General features: G+C 39.7%; 2 protein-coding genes across 2 annotated transcripts; both read left to right on the forward strand.

Annotated features, from left to right (window-relative positions):
• LOC120731726 (insulin-like growth factor-binding protein 5) lies at nucleotides 1–2515 on the forward strand. The gene is made up of 4 exons (XM_040028904.1): nucleotides 1–532; nucleotides 883–911; nucleotides 1033–1152; nucleotides 1267–2515. The coding sequence occupies exons 1-4, from the start codon at nucleotides 223–225 to the stop codon at nucleotides 1372–1374; spliced, it is 567 nt and encodes a 188-aa protein (XP_039884838.1). The 5' UTR covers nucleotides 1–222; the 3' UTR covers nucleotides 1375–2515.
• Nucleotides 2516–6360: 3845 nt separating this feature from the next.
• On the forward strand, nucleotides 6361–17108 carry LOC120731727 (phosphatidylinositol 5-phosphate 4-kinase type-2 gamma-like). Its single transcript, XM_040028905.1, has 10 exons — nucleotides 6361–6716; nucleotides 6805–6902; nucleotides 7629–7725; nucleotides 8252–8401; nucleotides 12873–13019; nucleotides 13327–13365; nucleotides 16185–16298; nucleotides 16375–16630; nucleotides 16768–16871; nucleotides 16950–17108. The coding sequence occupies exons 1-10, from the start codon at nucleotides 6567–6569 to the stop codon at nucleotides 17028–17030; spliced, it is 1236 nt and encodes a 411-aa protein (XP_039884839.1). The 5' UTR covers nucleotides 6361–6566; the 3' UTR covers nucleotides 17031–17108.
• The last annotated feature ends 1809 nt before the right edge of the window (nucleotides 17109–18917 follow it).

Here is an 18917-nt window from a genome sequence, read left to right on the forward strand (position 1 = left end):
GAGAGGAAAGCTAACATTCTCCATCACGTATCCCTCCCATACCTTTCCTCTTTAAAAGCTGCTGTCAGTGGCGTCTGTCAGCTGCATTATCACTTGCTGCTCTCAGCTGGAGCAAATTATCCAAAACTGGGAACAGAGTTAGAAAAGGGAATCTTGGAACCGTTTATTACTGCTACGAGGCTGCACTGGAACCATTTATTAGCAGACAACTTTTAGTGTAAGATGTTGCTGTGTTTAAACATCCTGGTGCTGCTCCTCCTGCAGCTGGCTTGTTCAAGCCCACTGACCACACCGTCCAGAGGATGTCCTACCTGCAGAGGAAAGCACTCACAGAGGCAGCCGTCTGTAGAGGTAAATGCCACAACTTTGGCTCTTGGAGAGCCGTGTGGCGTCTACACTCTGAGCTGCGCCCACGGTCTGCGTTGTGCACCTCCAGACGATGAGCCAAAGCCCCTGCGTGCCCTGCTGGAAGGCAGAGGAGTCTGCAGTAATGCCAGTAGCACCAGCCCGACTAAACCGGTCCACGTTGCTGGTAAGTTTCAGCTTACTTTTTGTACCTGGGAGAAGATATGATTTAACCAGTGAGAGAGAAACATTATGGATTTAGGAGTAATTGAATACTTATTATTATTATTTTGCTATTGTTGGCTGAGATACAATCTTAAATATCACATTTATCTCAAAAGTTAAATGCTTTTAACGCACTGCTTTTCAGGTTATTATCATGTTATAATGGAAATTGGAGTATGACTAGAGAAATCAACATGTGTTACCAAGCAAAAGATCTCAAAATGTGTGAAATCTTCCTCAATCTAATGGTATAAACGCTAAAATTTTAAAAACTGATGTTCTTGTTTGTTTTTATTTGCTTTCATACACTAGAAAGTACACCTACTGAGGATCCAGATGAGGTAAAAACGCTCATCCTGTACTGTATATCTATGTTTAAAAAACAAACAAAAAGAGCACATGACTGACAGTGAATTAAAGTAGGCACTACATATATCTGGTTAACTCTGTTCCTTCTCTCAGGCTCCATGCCGTCAGCTGCTAACGACAATCATCGAAGGTCTTAATGCCCATTTATTTACGTCAAACCATGATATCTACATGCCCAACTGTGACAAGCGTGGTTTCTTCAGAAAGAAGCAGGTGAGTCTCCAAATTAGATGATTTATAGGGAAAAGGGCTGATCTCACATTGACTCTATAGAGACCAGACATCTTTACATTTAACTCTTTACTATGTCTGTTGTGTTTTCGGCAGTGTTGGTCATCTCGAGGTGGGCGGCGGCGAGGAAAGTGTTGGTGCGTTGACAAGAACGGCATGCCCCTGTCTACAAACACTAAACAGAAGGGTGGTCTGAGCTGTTAAATGCAACGAGGAGGCTGAAGCTTCAGTCCCTGTGTGAGATTACGATGAAGGCACACCAGACCAGTAAAGGGACCGAACACAGTGCCTCTTATGTGACTGTGCGCCAGCAGAGAGAAGGACATTGCTATTACAAGGCTGTTTAACAATCAGGTGAAACTTTAGTGTCCATGCGCCCTCTGCTGAACACATTAAAACTTTATTGGTTTGATGTCCTTTCACATTAACCCTCATAACACGCGGCCATTTAAAAATGCTGTTTGCTTTTGAAGGGAAACCCCATTTGTTTTCATCCTAACATGAAACTGATTCTAAGTATTGTAAATGACAGCTATTGATTATTGGATTGATTAACCATAAATCAGTTGTGATTTTTTTCTTGAAAAGAATATCTATGTAAGCATAGAGAGGCACATTTTCGGCATCCACCAGTGGCACATCGTGTTATTAATGCAAGTTTAGAATTTTATAGACTGATTGATCACTAGAAAAAAAACTCTTTTCCAATTATAGCTAAAACCTCCAGGGCTGATTAAAGAAGCAATACATTTGGTTAGGTGAGTGTCTGAGGAATCAGCCTCAGTGGGTTCAATTATATTCTCAAAGTGGAGAAAAACAAAATAATTTTATCCCGAAACACTTTGTTATTAGGAATGAGTCCTGCACACTGGTGTATGCCAGCTTTTAGTCCCTTTTTCTCCTCTTCCTCTCTAATCAGCTCAGAAGAAAGTCTTTTTCCCCCCATTTTGACACCCAGTCGAACCCACAAAAGCAGTTATTTATCGTCATTTAACTTCATAAATTTCTCAATCCAAACAATAAGTTTAGAAAATATGGTCTGTCTTTTTTTTAAATTTGTTTTTGTATCTTTTCAGTGTATTTATATATATTTTCCATATTTTTTTAAACTTTGAAACCACTGTAATTGTACAACTATCAATGCTGTAAAATATCTCAACATGTAATCCTATTTATGTTACTTTGGATATGATATTCTATTTATGTTAACACTGATAGCGCCATTAGTGATTAAGGACTTGGGGGCATTTTTAATTTTCAAGACTGATATACGGCGAAACACAGTATTACAAAAATAAATGTACGATTTTTATTGGTTATTATATTAAAGATTTTTAAAATAAAACATGTTTTAGTTTTTAAATTTATCTGGCCCTTTAAACAGGAAGTCTCAGCTCTTTACTCTAGTGGTTCCTGCAACCACAATGGAAAGAATATTATGATTTGCTGCAACAAGGGTGTCAAACATGTGGTCTGGAGGCCCGAACTGGCCCGTGGAATGGTCCAATATGGTCCACCTGGTGGTTTTGTGAAGTGTAAAAATTACAGCTCCCACTGTAATTTGCACCAGAAAGTACTGTGTTACAAGTCTTAGTGGTTAACAACCAAGCAGGAAGCATAGGGTTGCACTGGCCCCACAATGCTTATGCATGAATGAGACAGTGTATATGACTGTGAACAGGGCACTTCTGCATGAGCACTTTAAGTATAACTACTATCAGGATAATTAATTTACTTAAAAATTGTTCATCACAAACCAACATTTAACCTCTTATGCAGTTCAAATAATATCATCCACACAAACTGGCCACTTTATTAGGTACACTTCTTTGGTACTGGGTTGGGTCCCCTTTTGAGTTCAGGACTGCCTTAATTCTGTAAGGCATAGATTCAACAAGGTGCTGGAAACATTTCTCAGATATTTTGGTCTATATTGATGTGACAGCATCACACAGTTTTTGCAGAATTGTCAGCTGCACATGATGAAACTCTCCTGGTCCACAACATCCCAAAGGTGCTCTATTGGCTTCAGATCTGGTGAATGTGGAGGAGGCCATTTGAGCAACTGTGAACTCATTGTCATGTTCAATGACATGATGCAATTCAATGACAATTCAATGACATGACAATTCAATGACATGATTCCTGCTTACATGATGTAAGCAGGAATCAGAAGATGGCTCTGTGGTCATAAATGGATGGGCATGGTCAGCGACAATAATCAGACTGTGGCATTTAAACAATGCTCCATTGGGCCTAATGGGCCTAAAGTGTGCCAAGAAAATATCCCTTACATCATTACACCACCAGCAGCCTGAAGTGCTGATCCATGGCATCGTGGATACGTGCTTTCATGTTGTTTATTCTGACACTATCACCTGAATGTCACAGCAGAGATCAGTGAAGCTGAGGTCACTAATATTCAAACTTGTCCAAGATTTTTAGTAGACCCACATATTGTACCAATCTGAAAGTACCATCACTTCGTTCTCGAGTTATCGTGTTCACAAAGTTGGGTATCCATGCCATCTGCCCTGACGTCCTAAAGGGAGTATGGCCATTCTCCTCTGACCTCTGAAGTACAGTGGGGCAAAAAAGTATTTAGTCAGCCACCGATTGTGCAAGTTCCCCCACTTAAAATGATGACAGAGGTCAGTAATTTGCACCAGAGGTACACTTCAACTGTGAGAGACAGAATGTGAAAAAAAAATCCATGAATTCACATGGTAGGATTTGTAAAGAATTTATTCGTAAATTAGGGTGGAAAATAAGTATTTGGTCACCTCAAACAAGGAAAATCTCTGGCTCTCACAGACCTGTAACGTCTTCTGTAAGAAGCTTTTCTGTCCCCCACTCGTTACCTGTATGAATGGCACCTGTTTGAACTCATCATCTGTATAAAAGACACCTGTCCACAGCCTCAAACAGTCAGACTCCAAACTCCGCCATGGCCAAGACCAAAGAGCTTTCGAAGGACACCAGGAAAAGTATTGTAGACCTGCACCAGACTGGGAAGAGTGAATCTACAATAGGCAAGCAGCTTGGTGTGAAAAAATCAACTGTGGGAGCAATCATCAGAAAATGGAAGACATACAAGACCACTGATAATCTCCCTCGATCTGGGGCTCCACGCAAGATCTCATCCCGTGGGGTCAAAATGATCATGAGAACGGTGAGCAAAGATCCCAGAACCACACGGGGGGACCTGGTGAATGACCTGCAGAGAGCTGGGACCAAAGTAACAAAGGTCACCATCAGTAACACACTACAACGGCAGGGAATCAAATCCCGCAGTGCCAGACGTGTTCCGCTGCTGAAGCCAGTGCATGTCCAGGCCCGTCTGAAGTTTGCCAGAGAGCACATGGATGATACAGCAGAGGATTGGGAGAATGTCATGTGGTCAGATGAAACCAAAGTAGAACTTTTTGGTATAAACTCAACTCGTCGTGTTTGGAGGAAGAAGAATACTGAGTTGCATCCCAAGAACACCATACCTACTGTGAAGCATGGGGGTGGAAACATCATGCTATGGGGCTGTTTTTCTGCCAAGGGGACAGGACGACTGATCCGTGTTAAGGACAGAATGAATGGGGCCATGTATCGTGAGATTTTGAGCCAAAACCTCCTTCCATCAGTGAGAACTTTGAAGATGAAACGAGGCTGGGTCTTCCAACATGACAATGATCCAAAACACACCGCCCGGGCAACAAAGGAGTGGCTCCGTAAGAAGCATTTGAAAGTCCTGGAGTGGCCTAGCCAGTCTCCAGACCTCAACCCCATAGAAAATCTGTGGCGGGAGTTGAAAGTCCGTGTTGCTCGGCGACAGCCCCAAAACATCACTGCTCTCGAGAAGATCTGCATGGAGGAATGGGCCAAAATACCAGCTACTGTGTGTGCAAACCTGGTAAAGACCTATAGTAAACGTTTGACCTCTGTTATTGCCAACAAAGGTTATGTTACAAAGTATTGAGTTGTATTTTTGTTATTGACCAAATACTTATTTTCCACCCTGATTTACGAATAAATTCTTTACAAATCCTACCATGTGGATTCATGGATTTTTTTTTCACATTCTGTCTCTCACAGTTGAAGTGTACCTCTGGTGCAAATTACTGACCTCTGTCATCATTTTAGGTGGGGGAACTTGCACAATCGGTGGCTGACTAAATACTTTTTTGCCCCACTGTAGATAAAGCATTTTCACCCAGATAACAGCCATTCAAAACTATTCTCTGTAAACCTTGTTTGGGAAAATATCAGTAGATCAGCAGCTTCTGAAATAACCAGACTAGCCTGTCTGGCACCAGCAACCATGCAAATGTTCAAGTCCCTTAAATCATCTTTCTTCCCCATTCTGCTCAGTTTGAGCTTCTGCAGGTCATACAGGCCATGTCTACACGCTCAAATCCCATGGTAATGCCATGACATATTTACACGTACAGGTGTACCTAACAAAGTGGCACAGGCTCAGCATGACCCACTGAATTCTACATCAGTTTCTCACTATTGTATTTATTTATGATAAAATATTCTGATGAGCCTGACCACACCGCACTGAGTAAGATAGATGAATGACATCAACACGTGAATACAAAATGCATGTATTCTTCTTTAGAGTATTTTTGAATAAAAAACCAAACAAACAAAAAACTGATGCAATTTAAAATTATTTAAGTAAACGGAAACAAAACACATTTCCCTCACAGCATGTGCTATTATAAACATAAATTGCTACATTTTAAAGGTCACAAACAAACAAATATTTATATATATATATATATATATATATATATATATATATATATATATATATATATATATATATATAGGTATGTAAGAAGCCTAATTATAATTAACAAATCACCACTAAGAGCTGTAATAATAGCGGTATGCCAGCAGAATATGATGGATACTTTGTTTCTATAGATTCCAGGTCTCCAGAAGAAACCACATTAAAAAAATACACATTAAAATCTCCCCTACATACAAGTTAAAAGTTTCAGTATCGACATTGGTATCGGCAATACTAGCCCTTTATTTACTTGGTATAGGATGGATACCAAACTTTGCAGAATCGTACAGCACTGGTAATTTAGATGTAATTACTGCAGTTCTGCCTGTAAGCAAGCCTGTACGAAAATGATCATTAATGTGACAGCATGTCAAATTAACAAAGCTTAAAAATGAGCCACAAAATAAGATGATGAAGGCTCAGCCCGTGTTGGGGGAGGCTCTGCACCTGTTCGTTGCTGGACTGAAGGACCAAAAGGCGCTGGGCTCGCAGGGTGTTGGATCAAAGCGCTAATAGGCTGCTGCAGGGCGGACTTTAGCCTACTTTACATATAGAGACAACAAAACGCCTGCCCACAGACGGAGACGCGGATACCTGCCTGAAAATGTCTTCTCCCAGTGCTACCTCCAACCCTCTGAACACTCTGGCGCCAAAAAGGAAGACGAAGAAGAAACACTTTGTTCAACAGAAAGTGAAGGTTTTCCGAGCCAGTGACCCCGTGTTGAGCGTGCTGATGTGGGGAGTCAATCATTCGGTAGCTATAAGGCCGTTTAATGTGCACTTCTGTCTGCCTGGGTATGAAAATGTTCATTATTAACTATTTATCCACTGATCATGCGCAGATTAATGACCTGAGCCAGGTGCCCGTACCTGTCATGCTGCTCCCAGACGACTTCAAAGCCAGCACCAAGATCAAAGTCAACAACCACCTCTTCAATAAGTACTGTGCTCTGCTCATAGGCTCTACTCAGCTCTGTCTGCATGATTGCAGGAGCCTCGTTTTGCTTCCTGTAAACTGCACAGATTTTTGTTACTCTCATGATTTATTTCTCGGTGTTATTGTCTCTGCTTATCAGAATATCCAGACCCCTTTAGAGAGCAACGGTGTTTTTCTTCACCAACACTATAGCTACAGTAATGAGCGCAGTGCAATATTGTCTCGAAAGAGAAAGAATGATGTTATGGGCTAAAGTTAGAAGTGCAGCATTAACTTGTGTTTTTTTTACTTGCTGTGCAACATAATTTAAAAGGCAAAAAAAGGTTAGCTTGATGGATTTATCTGAAATAGTGGTGGAAGAGTGTCAGTCAGAGTGTGCTACAGTATAATAATCATTTATAAAAGCTGTCCTATACAGTGTCTGTTGTTAGGTTCAGTTTCTATAAGCACTGAGTCTAGAAAAGTGAAAGGCTTTCAATAATCCTTTAATCCATTCAGGAATCCGGGTTCAGTAAAGACTTATGAACAGAGGTTTGAGGACCAATAAAATATTTTCCCAAGGTTAAAGTGCCGTTACTGTAGTGAGATTTCTCTGAACTTGTTTTGATCTGGAAGCTGTTAAGCAGCAGGATCCCTAATATAATTCAGTCAGCTAATAGTCACGAGCATAGATCTTTTGTAAAATGTTGCTGCACACTAAATCTATGCGTTATTGTTATTATTCCTCAGGGAGACTCTTCCAGGACAGTTTAAATTCAAAGAGTACTGTCCTCAAGTGTTCAGAAACCTGCGAGAGCGCTTTGGCATTGAGGATCAAGATTTCCAGGTATGATTCACAGCAAGTCTGCGTTTCATTGTGCACTAAAATATAAATATGGATAAAATCTATCATTTCACAAAAATGTAGAGGCCATTAGAAAAAAAACATAGACTCGCACAAGCAGAGAACATCCAAGGCTCTGTGTGTTTTCCTTTGATCGAAACCATGAACTTTTATGTGCGTATTGATCTGCTCGCTTCTACATTTGCATTTCTTTGTGTCGTATTTTGCATGCGCCAGGTGGCACACAGCCATCCTCCAGTCTGGGAAGTGCACATTTGCTTAGCACACAATTACGGGAAACATATTGTTGCTGATAAAAGTCACATTAGCTTACTGCAGACCTGCATTCAGAGCAATGCAAGAAGCATGTTAAAACAAAGCTTTTTATGGTCCGATGCTGCGCAGCATTACATTTCTGGTATATGTAAGATATTTGCATTTGTTTCAACACTTTAAAACGTGAAAGGTTTCCCAGGGCAGGAGGCTTCTCCTTCTGATCTCATGATGCTGTTCTCTCACTCACCGGCAGGTTTCTCTGGCTCGGAGTCCTCCTCTCAGACACGACGAAGGGAAATATGCGGGCCTGCTGCTGACGTCGTACGACCGCACTTTGGTTATAAAAGAAATTTCCAGTGAGGAGGTTGCAGAAATGCATAATGCGCTCTCTGCATATCACCAGGTAGGACTGACACAAGTTATATGTCATTTAAAGGTCAGAGAGTAGGTTCAATTTTAAAATTGGAGACTCCAGCTTTCAGGCCCCTTTTCTGTGGAACCAGCTCCCAGTTTGGATACTGGAGAGAGGCACTCTCTCTGCTTTTACAATAAGGCTCAAAACTATACTTTCTGATAAAGGTTATAGTTAGGGCTGGATCAGGTGACCCAGAATCCTCCCTTAGTTACCCTGCAATTAGGGCTAAGCTGCCCATAGTGCACTAAGTGTTTCTTCTTCACCTCTTTTCACTGTCTGTGGTTGTTCACCACTTTGCATTTAATCATTAGTTATTATTAATCCCTGGCTCTCTTACACAGTGTGTCTTTTGTTGTGTCTCCCTCTCCTCACCCCTAACCGGTTGCAGCTGATGGCTGCCTCTCCTGGTTCTGCTGCAAGTTTTTTCCTGTTAAAAGGGAGTTTTTCCTTCCCACTGTCACCATATGCTTGCTCACGTGGGGTCATCTGATTGTTGCAGTTTTCTCTCTTTTACTCTTTTACCTTTTAGTATGAAGCGCCTTGATGTGACTGTTGCTGCGATTTGGAGCTAAATAAAATGAATTGAATTGAACTGAACTGAACTAAGAACATAGTATTTCTAGTGTGTGCATGGTTGCAATCCTTTTATACATGCACACATCTACCAGTCTTTTCTCTTTCCTTGTGTCGTTTTTATACAAGAATAAAATGTGCCCTTTTTGCATTAACCCTGGTTGCCATGGTAAAGGTTTTACAGCATCAAAGCTGAGACACGAGTGTTAGAATTTCATGGCTCCAGTTTTACATTTAAATTGAAGCATATTAAATAATTCACATTGAAGAATGATTCTGTCAGACCTTTTTCTGGTTATACAGATACAAAAAAAAATAACACACCAAACAGAGAAAGCTAAGTCACATGACATATTAACAAGTAGCATGATGTTTGTTTGCTTGTACTGTATTTCTTTTCTGTAGTGCCACAAAAGGCCTTCACACAGCTTTTTGTTGTTGTTGTTGTTGTAGAAAGAGCACTGATGTTACCAATGACATTTAAAAGGGCTTGCAGTAAGCCATGATACTGTTGCATGAGCCTGTCAGTGAACGTCACTCCCTAATCTCAGATCACTTTAATGCATTTCCACTGAAAAGAGACTGGTCCTGGTGCCAAAAAAATCAATAAAAATGCCATGCCCGAAGTTGGCACCACTGGTATCAATTGATATAGGAGGGGTTACCAAAAAAAAAAATTCACTGATGACTCACAGATGTAGACCACAGATTCTGTGCAACATGATTTCCTTCCTACAGATATTACTTCTGAGGCATTTTTCGCAGACCTATCAAAATGTTTCCTTCTCATAAATCACCAAGAGAGAATCAAATACGCACCACCATCAGAGACTTATACTACAGACCGAGTTGCACAGACCTAGGATATCTTTCCGCTATCTGGATTCACTTACCCTAACACTGGCAATCAGGATAAGCGGTCACGTGTAGCTGGTAATCATCTTGCTAAGTTAACCCAGGGTTTCCCCTTTGTGGTCACATGAAAGTGGTGGCATTAGCACTAGAGCAGTAGAGCAGCTGATGTTACACAGGAAGGTGAGAGAATACTATGGGAAAAATATGAAGAAGTTAAACAGGTAATATGCCTGAAAGCAACATAGCTGCTGCAGACAAAGCAGTATGAGGGTATGTAAGAGAAAAAGCGCTTAAGAGTAATATCGTATTAAAATTGTATGTGTTAAGGACTTTGGTTAATAATAATGCTTAGCCTTTCTGAAGCTTGAAAAGAAAGCCAGCAACATACTGACTGTGTAGGTTAACAGATTTATCATATCAAAATGCAATAAGATATTGATATTAATTGAGTATTTCATTAAATTAATGTTTAAAGGGCATTTTTCATTCTTATTCTCTCATCTGCAGTTCCTGTGATGTTTCATGATCTGAGAATAAATAATTCATATAAAAACTCAATTCAAACGGAGGCTTAGTCTATGTCCAACAGACCTTAGTATAAGGTCAGCAGGTACAGTGCGGGGCTCTGTTTAAGATCATATAAGCAATAAGATTGTTACTGATAGTCATCAGGGAAAGATGAAAATTTTAGACACTATTTAAAAACTAAATGTTGCAGTGATGCTGTGTGAGCACAGTAGATTAGGACAGGTGTAGTGCTACTGTTAAACAAACTAGAATTGTTTCTAGCTTGTTCACAACGCTAATGTGAGCCAGTACTCTGCCAGTGTAGGTATATAATCGACAGCTCAGACATGCTGTGCATAAACTCAGTCGGTCATTCTTATCATTCTAGTAATTTGGAGTGGTTTGTTTTTGTTGTGCTATATGAGCTCATAGAGGAGTTCTGCGAAGCAAGATTATGGGGTTAGTGAGCTGTTTTGACCTTAAAGTCAGAGTTTTCAGTGTCATGAAAGCGGCTCTCTTTTTACCAGGATAAGTCATCATGATAACAGGTCACTGTTTGAAAACACCATGTTTTTTAATGATTGCTTAATTTACAACATTTTAAGGTGTGATATAGATTTTCTGCCGGAGCTATATGTTTCATATGCAGCTTGTTAAGCCTACTACTATTACTTTACTAAAACCTCTTAATAATGGGGTCTATAAATGTACAGCTGTGAAAACGGTGCCACTGGAGTGTGTATATATTAATCTGGTGATGCAGAAAATGTTTAAATGTTGTTATGCCTGATTCTAATCTGCTGCCTCTTTTACACTGTTTGAACCGCAGCTGCAGGAAGACTTAACACACACCATGAACACCTATCAATCAGTTAAATCAGATTCACTTTGGTCTGCTGACAAACGAAAGTGATTTGCACTTGCCAGTTTAAAGTTTCAGAGGTCTAATGTGCAGCCACCATATTAGACATAAACAGCAGCGCTGAGCGCACACTTAGTGGTAACATAAATATATTAACTCAAATTAAAACGTTTACTTCACCACTCTGCCAAATCCCAAGATAAATGACTTTGTTTTATTTGTCACAGTGTTGCATTTCGCTGTTATATTTTTCCATTTCTTTATAGGTTTTATGACCACTTTATATCATGATCATCTGATAATGGCTCTAACTGGAGCAGGCAACAGTCACAGGGATCATTTGTGTGAGAAGAATCATTTGACATGTGAAACACGCCTTTTTATGAGAGCTTGAACTTTCTTCTGGTTCCCAGTTCAGTTTCTTTGGAGTTTTTGGGGCTCTTGCTTAGAACCCCAACTTATTTTGAGTTTGATATTTCTTGTGTGTTTTGTTCCCTTGATGTCTCCTTATCTTTTCCTCCCTCAGTTTCTGTGCTTGTGTTTTTGTCCTTCAATGTCCCCATGAGTCTGTTTTCATATTTGAGTCTTCTTGCCTCCATATTTAGCATATCTTCCTAACTTTCGTTTTCTTTCATTTTTACTTGATGTCTGATTGTTCTGACATATGTTAAGTACATTCAGGTATGCCTTGCTCCCTCAGTGTACCCGGGGGTCGATTCACTTACTGTAACACTGGCAGTCAAGATAAGCCGGTTTCCTCCAGGGTTTTCATTCCACGTTCACGTGAAAGGGGTGTTGGCAGAATCAGCCACATTTATTAATAAGTTAATGACATCAGATTGTTCATACAAAGAGGTTAAACACGCAATACAAACTGAAAATCTCACAGCAGTTAACTAGCTTTGTAAGGTGATAGATTTACCAATATGACAACTCTAACAATAGGACACAGGAGAATCTGATGGATTTTAACACAGTATTTTATTAAATTAATTTAGTTTTAATTCTCCATTTGTTTCATCCTAATTAAAGGTTTGACACAAATGTCATTCAGTATATTACCAACTCCAAGTCCATCAGAATTAGCTCAGTTTCACTTGTAGACGCTCCAGTGCACAAATGCAATGCAGACAACGCTGTGCTCAGTGGCTTTGACTCTTATTGTTGCTCATCACAATGAAGTGTTTTCATACTTGAGGTATAACAGACGTCTCAAAATACAAAGCTGATTAAAAAATGAAGTCGAGCATTGTGTAAATCCACGTTTACTTGTTGGGACTGTACATCCTCCCTGCCTTTCTTGGCATTTCTTGCTATGATGCTATGAAATTACTTTATATTACCTGTGCGTTGAATCATATCTGTTACAAGAAAAACCTTATCTTACTAGGAACTCTTTTATGTTATCATACTTTACCTCTTATGCAATGTCTTAACGACGGTGTAGAGTCATATAAAAATGAAGCCATCTGTTTGAAATGCAGGCAGTGTTTTCAAATGGAGTTTGTCCTGTAAATTATTCCAAGCCTAAATTACATCTGCGGTGCTGATCAGATGCCACAGGAGGATCTTCAGGAAGAGCATTAAACACAACTTATTATATTCACGTGCAGATGTTTACTCTTCATGACTGAAAATCCATGTACTGATGGTCTCTTCCAGCATATTGTCACCTGCCACGGCAGTACGCTCCTCCCTCAGTTCCTGGCCATGTACAGAGTCACTGTGGAGAGTGAGGACACCTACCTGTTAGTAATGAGGAACATGTTCAGCCACCGACTTCACGTACACAGGAAGTATGACCTCAAGGTAATCCTCCAGAGGCAGTGTATCTCATATGATAGTGTTTTATTACTTTTATCAGCTATTGAAATGCCTAACTTACCAAAACATTTAAAGACAATAGTTTTTAAAAACAGAGTGTTAAATGCTTGTGAATTGAAGTTATGCTTCACCCCAAACCATTTATTTATAGTAGACTGTTGGATTTATGGCCACACGTGTATCATCTCTGAGAACACATGAGTGATAATGACTATTATAGCTTTGAAAGTAATGAGCAAATATGGATCTTTGGCTCAACAGTAACACCGGTCACTTTCTTCTCTTTCATCAGGGCTCGCTGGTGTCTCGTGAAGCCAGTTTTAAAGAAAAGGTGAGATCAGATTCAGGTAAAGTCAGTCTGTTGTCCACAAGAGTTCCAGTGACGTTTGTCTTTACTGGAAATCCAATCCAATCCAATCCAACTTTATTTATATAGCACTTTTAAAAACAACAAAGTTGACCAAAGTGCTTTCCAATAATAAAACAGAGATAGCAGTTAAAACCATACTTTAAGCATACAATGAAATCAATAAACAAAACAAATATATAATTGAAAAAGAAGATAAAAATAAATCAACATGAGTAGAATAAACAATAAGATATACAATGAATAAGATTAACAAAGTAAAAAGATTAAGAATGACCAACAGCTGACTAAAAACTGACTACAAACTGGCTCTGATAACACTCCTAGACGGCCTTTGAAAAAAAGTGTGTTTTTAAAAGTGATTTAAACATTTCAAGTGTTGGGGCCAGCCTAATATGGAGGGGCAGTTTGTTCCATAGTTTGGGGGCCACAACAGCGAAAGCTCGGTCTCCTCGGTGTTTCAGTCTCGACATGGGGACAGCAAGGAGTGACTGGTCAGATGTAAAGCACACGTGTGGCCGTGGAGTGTTTAAGAGGCAGTGATCTATTACAGATGATTATTTTTACGTCTTCTGACTCAGGCTCAATGAAAGAGTGGCTGAATACATTTGAGCTTGTTAATTTTAATTATGATAACCTTGCACTAACATCTCCAGTAAGAAAATGGTCAAAAAGAGCTCGGCTCCACTCGATTATTATACACAGCGTGTTGCACTAAAAGGAAAAAATATATAATCTATGAGGTTGTTATTTCCAAAACCAGTCAAGTGCCTTTCTGGTCTTTAGTTTTTGAAGTGATTTAGTTCTGTGCTCACATCAAGCTGGGAGACTCGTGAGAGAGAGAGAGATAAACACGAAACGTCAAAAACAGCAGCTGACCCTGACTGATAAACACTCGTCTTTCAACTCCACGCGTCAAGCTCGGAGAGGCCTTTGCGTTTAAAAAAAGCATCTCCACAGCAGTCGAAGCCATTACGCAGCTATATTTCCATAGGATTCATTTTCAGAATTTCTTTCTAATTTCTCCTTACCAGTGCTTCCCTTGTAAAACTGCGGGTGTCCTTTTTAATATGTTTAAATGATAGACATATATTGAGTCACAGAAACTTTTGAAAATGCTTTTTTTTAATCATTAACATTTTCTACAATATTTTTCTACAATATTTTGCTCTTTTCTTTTTCAGAAAAGAGACACTCCAATAAAAATGGTAGAAATATCTCAGTGAGGCAAAAAGAAAAACTGTTGGGGTCCAGAAAAGAGGTTCAGTAAATAGCTCAAACTGCCTGAAGACCAAACACAGTAAAGTTTTAGGGTTCATCAAGTCCATTAATTAATAGTGCCAGGTTGACTTTGTAAGCCATTAAAATAACCGCTTTGGCTGTTGCACAGCGATTGAATTCATAGCTGGTGTGCAGATTACAATGTATCATCAGTTTATTTAGGTATGCATCTTTGATATGGTTCATTTATTTATTTATCTTGTAGTCAGCTCACATGATTATCTGCCATGATGAGCAGGATACAACAACCTATTTATATGGTACTGTGCAAAAGTTTCAAGCCCTCGATTTTGTCACGTTTTGCTTCCTGGACCAGATTTTGTTGTGATCTTTGAAATAGTCTTGAGCAGCCCAGGCTTTCTGAAGGTCTTTTTAAATTTTTCTATGAACATTGGCTGCTTTTTCATTCATTTTCAGTCCAATCTTTGTACCTGCCCATTTTCAAAGGAATATTGTTGTTGTTTGTTAAGCTACTTAACAGTGACCTGTGAATCATTCAAGCATAAAAATGCACCTAACCCAAGGCATGATCCAGTGTTGTGTCTACACATAATACACATCTTTGTTAATAGCAGTCTGTCACAAAAACATATCATTTCTTCCCATTTCTTTAGTTGAATCTATGAAAACAATAACAGAGACAGGCATAAAATAGCATTTCTGCACCAACAAGATGATTCCAAAAAAGCTTTTACCTGAAAAACTGTGAGTCTTTCAGCCTAAACTTTGATTTTAGCTCACTGAGACTTGTGTAACCTGAAATTAACAAACAATTGTTCAGTACTTGGCGTAATGATAATGATAATGATAATGATACGCCACTAAAAGGCTACATTTCTGTGAAAAAAACCATCTGATTATTGCCTAACATTGTCTGACGTTTGGACTGATAGCTACATCAATCACCGACTGCAAGTAAAATGATAAAAGCTGAAGTGAGAAAGAAAAACTTAGCATACCTGAAGTGGCTGCACGTGTGCTACTGCCCCCACAGTCTGTCTGAAGATGTGGACGTGTTTAGTATTCTGGCTGCTCTCCCCGGTTTGACAGGCTACATCTAAGACTGCAAACCAAAAATGTATTTTTTTTCTCTTTGAAATGTGCGCCTGAGGGCAGAGTGTGGAATTATTTTCCTATGTGTAACTGTTATTGTTTGCGTATTGTGACAAATGTGATTTTAAGATTAGACTTTCTTGAATCTTCCCACAGAAAAATCACTTAGCAACAGGCTGTTTTAAACATCAGAAGCCCTCTGTTTGGCCTCCAGCGACGCTGACCTAGATAAAAAAGAAAAAGATGAAGAAATATCTGGTTTAATAGAGGAAGTTTGACTAGCTGCAGAGCTGCGGGAACCTTTGATATTTCCATCTGTACTGATTCAGAAAACAAAATTATGAAAATGTTATTTGGCTTTAATCATATGAAAACGGAAGAGCTACAAATGTTTTGATGAAAAGAAAAATGCTGTTGAATGAATATTGTAATTCTTTCTGTATTTTCAGGTCAAGGAATTGCCCACTTATAAGGATGTGGACTTTATGAATAACATGCAGAAAGTTTATGTGAGTGATGAAGAGAAGGAGAAAATAATGGACAAGCTCAACAGAGACACTGAGGTAAGAGAGGCGCTGCTTTTTGTGGGGGATTTTTGTGTTTCTTGTCTCTGGTGTGTAATTATTTCTCTCACTGCAGTTTCTTGTACGTATGAGGATCATGGACTACAGCCTGCTGCTCGGTATCCACGATGTCGAAAGAGCCGAGATGGAGGAGGAGGAGGAGGAGATGGAGCTGTCCGATGAGGAGGAAGAGGATGATGAAAATGGCCTTGCTCCTGCTCCCCACTCCACCTCCCCTGAAGGCATTACCGGGTACATGAACTCCTTCAAACCCATGGGTCCCGGGGATTTCGACCCTTATGTGGATGTGTACGCTATTCAGAGCGCTGTGGGTGAGTCCCGACAGCCGAGATAGGAGCCCTGCGCTTTTTCACCCACCGAAACTTCCTCTCACACTGTGCTGCACAAGATAAGATCATATGCGCAGATCAATATCGCTCGCCAAACACTGTGAATTGCTCCCTTGTAGGTGCGCCCCGTAGGGAGGTGTATTTTATGGGTCTGATTGACGTGCTGACGCACTACGACACCAAGAAGAAAGCCGCTCACGCTGCCAAGGCTGTCAAACACGGGGTGAGAGATCAGTGCTCTGCAAAGTGTAAAGGGCTGCTTCTACTTATTTCTGATCGACTGTGTGTCTGTGTTTTGTAGGCAGGAGCTGAGATCTCAACTGTTCATCCAGAGCAGTACGCTAAACGCTTCAAAGAGTTCATCGCCAAAATCTTTGCCTAGTTCAGGGATTCATTTAATACATGAAGAATTCAGCTTTGCAGTCATCAAAGCATCACCAATAAAGCACTAATAATTTAATAGCATCCTTTTGTTTCCCTTCCTTTTTAAAACACATCTTTACTATTCATGGGATTCTACACTTCGAGACAGGCTGTGCATTTATTCCAAGTGAAGAATTTGCATAAAGGACTTCTTGGCAGCTCAATGTTGTTAATGGGTTTCTTTTCTTTTGACGTAAAGGTTTGGCAACACTACTGTTGAGTCTAAGTGACAGCAAGAAATAAAAGATTCCTGAAAGACATCTTTCAAGTTTACACCTGTAAAAATCACTAATATGAAGGTATTCTTTTTACTGGCCAAAGATGATAAAATAAGCTTTACACCAGCCACATTATTAGGTACATCTTGCTTGTATTCGCTTGGACTGCCTTAACTCTTCATGGTGTAGATTCAACAAAGAAAACATGTTGACGTGATAGCATCACTCAGAACATCCATGATTTGAATCTTCTGTTCCATCATACCCAATCTGGTGAGTGTGGAGGGCATTTGAATACAGTCATGTTCAAAAAAACAGCCTGAGATGATTTGAACTTTGTGACATGGTGCGTTATCCTGCTGAAGCAACCATCAGAAGGTGGGTACACTGGTCATAAAGGGATGGACATAGTAACAGGACTCAGACTGTGGCATTAAAATGATGCTCAGTTGGGGCTATGGGGCCCAAAGTGCGCCAAGAAAAGATCTCCAACCATTGCACCACCATCATCAGGCTGAACTGTTAACACATTTCATGTTGTTTACGCAACATTTTGATCCTACCATCCCATCGGACCAGGCAACACTTTTTCAATCTGCTATTGTCTAATTTTGGTGATTTTGCTTATTGTAATCTCAGTTTCCCATTCTTAGCTGACAGGAGTGGCACCGGGTGGAGTTTTCTGCTGCTGAAGCCCATCTGCGTCAAGGTTTGAAGTGTTGTTGGAGATGCTCGTCTGCATAGCTTAGAGGTTGTGTAATAATATTGAGTCCAGCCCACTGGCACCAACAACCAACAGTCACCTTAGTTTAACGTCTGGGCTATAGTAACCATGGTAAGTTCAGGGTGTGCCATATGTACCAACTGTACCAAAGTTCTTTAATGGCCTAACTGCTTCTTATATTGTTACATTTTTCTTTGCCAACATCCTGTTGAGTAAAGTAGGAACCACAATGTTAGGATGGATCTAAGTGTCATTAGTTACTGCAAGCTGAAGCAAACTGATGTGATCCTAGCTGTACATGTGTTCCTTTAAATTGTATTCTCAGTGGTACAGCATTAATTTTTGTCTTTATTTAGTTGTCCCAGTCCTCCTGGCACACATTCCTGAAAATCCTTCAGCAGGGTTTCACTTTGGAATAGCAGCTGTGTGGACAAACAGGAGGGACAGAAAGATGGGAAATAAGAGGAAAAGACATTAAATGTTTTTATTTAATTAATTTTTTTATTTTTGTCTTTTAACCTAAAACAAAAAGAAGTATATTAATTATTTTATGCTACTTACTTTTTGGATATTTTTCTTTCAGCATTTGCAAAACACACTATAGGTTTGTTTACATGTACTATGTTCCAGAGCTAAAGTCTGGGTCCATGTGTTATGATTTCATTGTCATGTGAACATATATTAATTATACCTGTGCTAAAGACTGTGCATATCTACTCTTGAATCTATAAACCAGGTGATCTTGATAGCATGCTACACAGATCTCTCTTATCTTTTTTAGAGAGACCCTAACTTATAGAGAAGTCTCATAGTGGTCATTTTTATTTTTGTCTCCATATGTTTTCTGGGAAAAAAATGAGATTTGGATCCATGCATCCAAGAAACTGAATCAGAGATGGATATA

The sequence above is a fragment of the Simochromis diagramma genome, unplaced genomic scaffold (assembly GCF_900408965.1).
Source record: "Simochromis diagramma unplaced genomic scaffold, fSimDia1.1 OVJJ01000483.1, whole genome shotgun sequence".
Classification (NCBI taxonomy): Eukaryota; Metazoa; Chordata; class Actinopteri; order Cichliformes; family Cichlidae; genus Simochromis; species Simochromis diagramma.

What these genes read in the sequence shown, in the direction of transcription:
- LOC120731726 (XM_040028904.1), top strand. Translation starts at nt 223, where the DNA reads ATGTTGCTGTGTTTAAACATCCTGGTGCTGCTCCTCCTGCAGCTGGCT. An exon ending in TAAACCGGTCCACGTTGCTG is followed by an intron (nt 533 to 882) that starts GTAAGTTTCAGC and finishes TTCATACACTAG; the next exon opens with AAAGTACACCTACTGAGGAT. An exon ending in CTACTGAGGATCCAGATGAG is followed by an intron (nt 912 to 1,032) that starts GTAAAAACGCTC and finishes TCCTTCTCTCAG; the next exon opens with GCTCCATGCCGTCAGCTGCT.
- LOC120731727 (XM_040028905.1), top strand. Translation starts at nt 6,567, where the DNA reads ATGTCTTCTCCCAGTGCTACCTCCAACCCTCTGAACACTCTGGCGCCA. An exon ending in TTGAGGATCAAGATTTCCAG is followed by an intron (nt 7,726 to 8,251) that starts GTATGATTCACA and finishes ACTCACCGGCAG; the next exon opens with GTTTCTCTGGCTCGGAGTCC. An exon ending in AAGCCAGTTTTAAAGAAAAG is followed by an intron (nt 13,366 to 16,184) that starts GTGAGATCAGAT and finishes CTGTATTTTCAG; the next exon opens with GTCAAGGAATTGCCCACTTA.